Here is a 2557-nt window from a genome sequence, read left to right on the forward strand (position 1 = left end):
GCAGTATGTCTAAAGATTCAAAATTTTCATCTCAAAAGTTTCTATTTTCTATTCTGTTAAATGACCAGGGGGAATATCTAGAAATTACCTGTGAGAGTGGGGTGGGAGGAATATGAAGGCTCTCTCCGAGGGCGAAGAGGGTTGTGGCGGGTGGGTCTGGTGGCCTAGGGGCTGCAAGAAGTCTCCCTCCAAGTTACAAAGTTAACTGGTTATAAAAATTAACAGTGGTCTGGGACTCTTGTGTAAAATAATGGGAGATAACTCTACCTGTAAATACGGCAGGTTGTGTTTTCTCTTTATTATTTACAAAATAACAAATATGTCCTGAGGTATGGCATGGTGTAAATAAACATTCTATATCTAGTTCTCCTATCTGCAATAATAATAAAAAAACAGATCCGGATCCCGTCTATAGACAGACAGGGGAGACAACTATATATACCCACATTATATAATAAGTTTTTGAAGTTCTTGGTCTACCTGCTGATCCTTTTTCAATATTATATTCTGCCTGTATGAATAGCCTGCATCTAATATATTAGATATTCATAGCCGATTATTTACACTAGCAGATCCATTCACTGGCAAATTGGCTTATCTGTCCATGTTAGTAAAAATTCACTGGCAATTTTAACGAACATGATTTCACGCCAAAAAAGTTTGTCTGCCCAAAACATTATGGCGTGAAAATTCTGTTTGGTACTCTCCTTAATACCACGTTCACAATATTAACTATGTGAACTCTCTAAAAGTGATGCCGAGTGGCTTAAAGATTTCAGGTAGAGATATTCTACTTCCTACAACTGCCAAGAAACTAAATATAATCACCTGAAATTTATCACCATGTTGAACTTTATTTGTCAGGGCACCGATTCTATCATCACCACCATAGACTGTTTTCTTTCCCATCAACTCTATCAACTTGTCATTTCCTCCAGCATGATCCCTGTTTAAACAGAATATATCTATAATGACATGTAGAATAGAGATGATATCACATTACCTCCAGCATGATCCCTGTTTAAACAGAATATATTTATAATGACATGTAGAATAGAGATGATATCACATTACCTCCAGTATGATCCCTGTTTAAACAGAATATATTTATAATGACATGTAGAATAGAGATGATATCACATTACCTCCAGCATGATCCCTGTTTAAACAGAATATATTTATAATGACATGTAGAATAGAGATGATATCACAAATTATCACGATAACTATTAAAGGGACAGCTGCAAAATTGTACCAATCTTACCATAGTCTGAGAAACAGGGATTTTTTAGCTAAGTCAATCAGTAATAGTGTTCAAAGCTCAGTGTCGAAATTTGAGCCTTCAAATCCTTGTGTGTCCAGAATTATCTGCATTTGAATGTTAAAATGACAAGTCGTCTTTTCTTGAGACACTGCCATATAGAAAAGACATATATAGAAATAGTGAGTAAAATTCCTAGTTTAAGATATTTTTGAAGGAATCATGCGACTTCTGAAGACTTTCAGAAATAATTTCATCACATTTAATAAAGACAAGAGCAACAATTTTTACAGCGCACACAAATATCATTGCTAAACTCACACTAATTTACAGACCCTATAAAAGTAAAATTTGTGAAGGAGAAAGAGTGTCTAAAGTTTACCAATGATGATGAGTTGTTAAAACTGATGTCAACTCCACATTTTCTTCTTTTACAGCCTCCTGAATCTACAACAAACATTGATTACAGTTTTAAAACACTGGAAATATACATTAACTTGTTAACTGGTTTACAAATAACAAACAAGAGGAAAGGAGAGAAATAGTAAATCTAACCATGCTATATAAGATCAGAAATCATGAAGTTGACTTATGAAGATGAAGTTTGTAATAGCTTGACATTGTGAAGATGAAGTTTGTAATAGCTTGACATTGTGAAGATGTAGTTTGTAATAGCTTGACATTGTGAAGATGTAGTTAGTAATAGCTTGACATTGTAAAGATGAAGTGTGTAATAGCTTGACATTGTGAAGATGAGTTAGTAATAGCTTGACATTGTGAAGATGAAGTTTGTAATAGCTTGACATTGTGAAGATGTAGTTAGTAATAGCTTGACATTGTAAAGATGAAGTTTGTAATAGCTTGACCTTGTGAAGATGAAGTTTGTAATAGCTTGACCTTATGAAGATGAAGTTTGTAATAGCTTGACATTGTGAAGATGAGTAAAGGTATAAGATGAAGTTAGTAATAGCTTGACATTGTGAAGATGAGTAAAGGTATAAGATGAAGTTAGTAATAGCTTGACATTGTGAAGATGAGTAAAGGTATAAGATGAAGTTAGTAATAGCTTGACATTGTGAAGATGAGTAAAGGTATAAGATGAAGTTTGTAATAGCTTGACATTGTGAAGATGAGTAAAGGTATAAGACAAAGTTCGTAATAGCTTGACATTGTAAAGATGAGTAAAGGTATAAGATGTAGTTTGTAATAGCTTGACATTGTGAAGATGAGTAAAGGTATAAGATGAAGTTTGTAATAGCTTGACATTGTGAAGATGAGTAAAGGTATAAGATGAAG

At 33.6% G+C, this 2557-nt stretch overlaps 1 protein-coding gene across 1 annotated transcript in view; it reads right to left on the reverse strand.

The window, feature by feature from the left end:
* LOTGIDRAFT_173766 (hypothetical protein) overlaps nucleotides 1-2557 on the reverse strand; it is a gene marked incomplete at both ends in the record, with an annotated part of 6393 nt that overhangs the window by 2548 nt on the left and 1288 nt on the right. Inside the window, 3 exons of the mRNA XM_009051829.1 lie at nucleotides 268-373; nucleotides 829-946; nucleotides 1644-1708. Of these exons, the coding sequence (XP_009050077.1) occupies nucleotides 268-373; nucleotides 829-946; nucleotides 1644-1708 (289 nt within the window). The remainder of the gene's footprint in view (nucleotides 1-267; nucleotides 374-828; nucleotides 947-1643; nucleotides 1709-2557) is intronic.

Source organism: Lottia gigantea (assembly GCF_000327385.1).
Source record: "Lottia gigantea unplaced genomic scaffold LOTGIsca_171, whole genome shotgun sequence".
In the NCBI taxonomy this organism is placed as follows: Eukaryota; Metazoa; Mollusca; class Gastropoda; family Lottiidae; genus Lottia; species Lottia gigantea.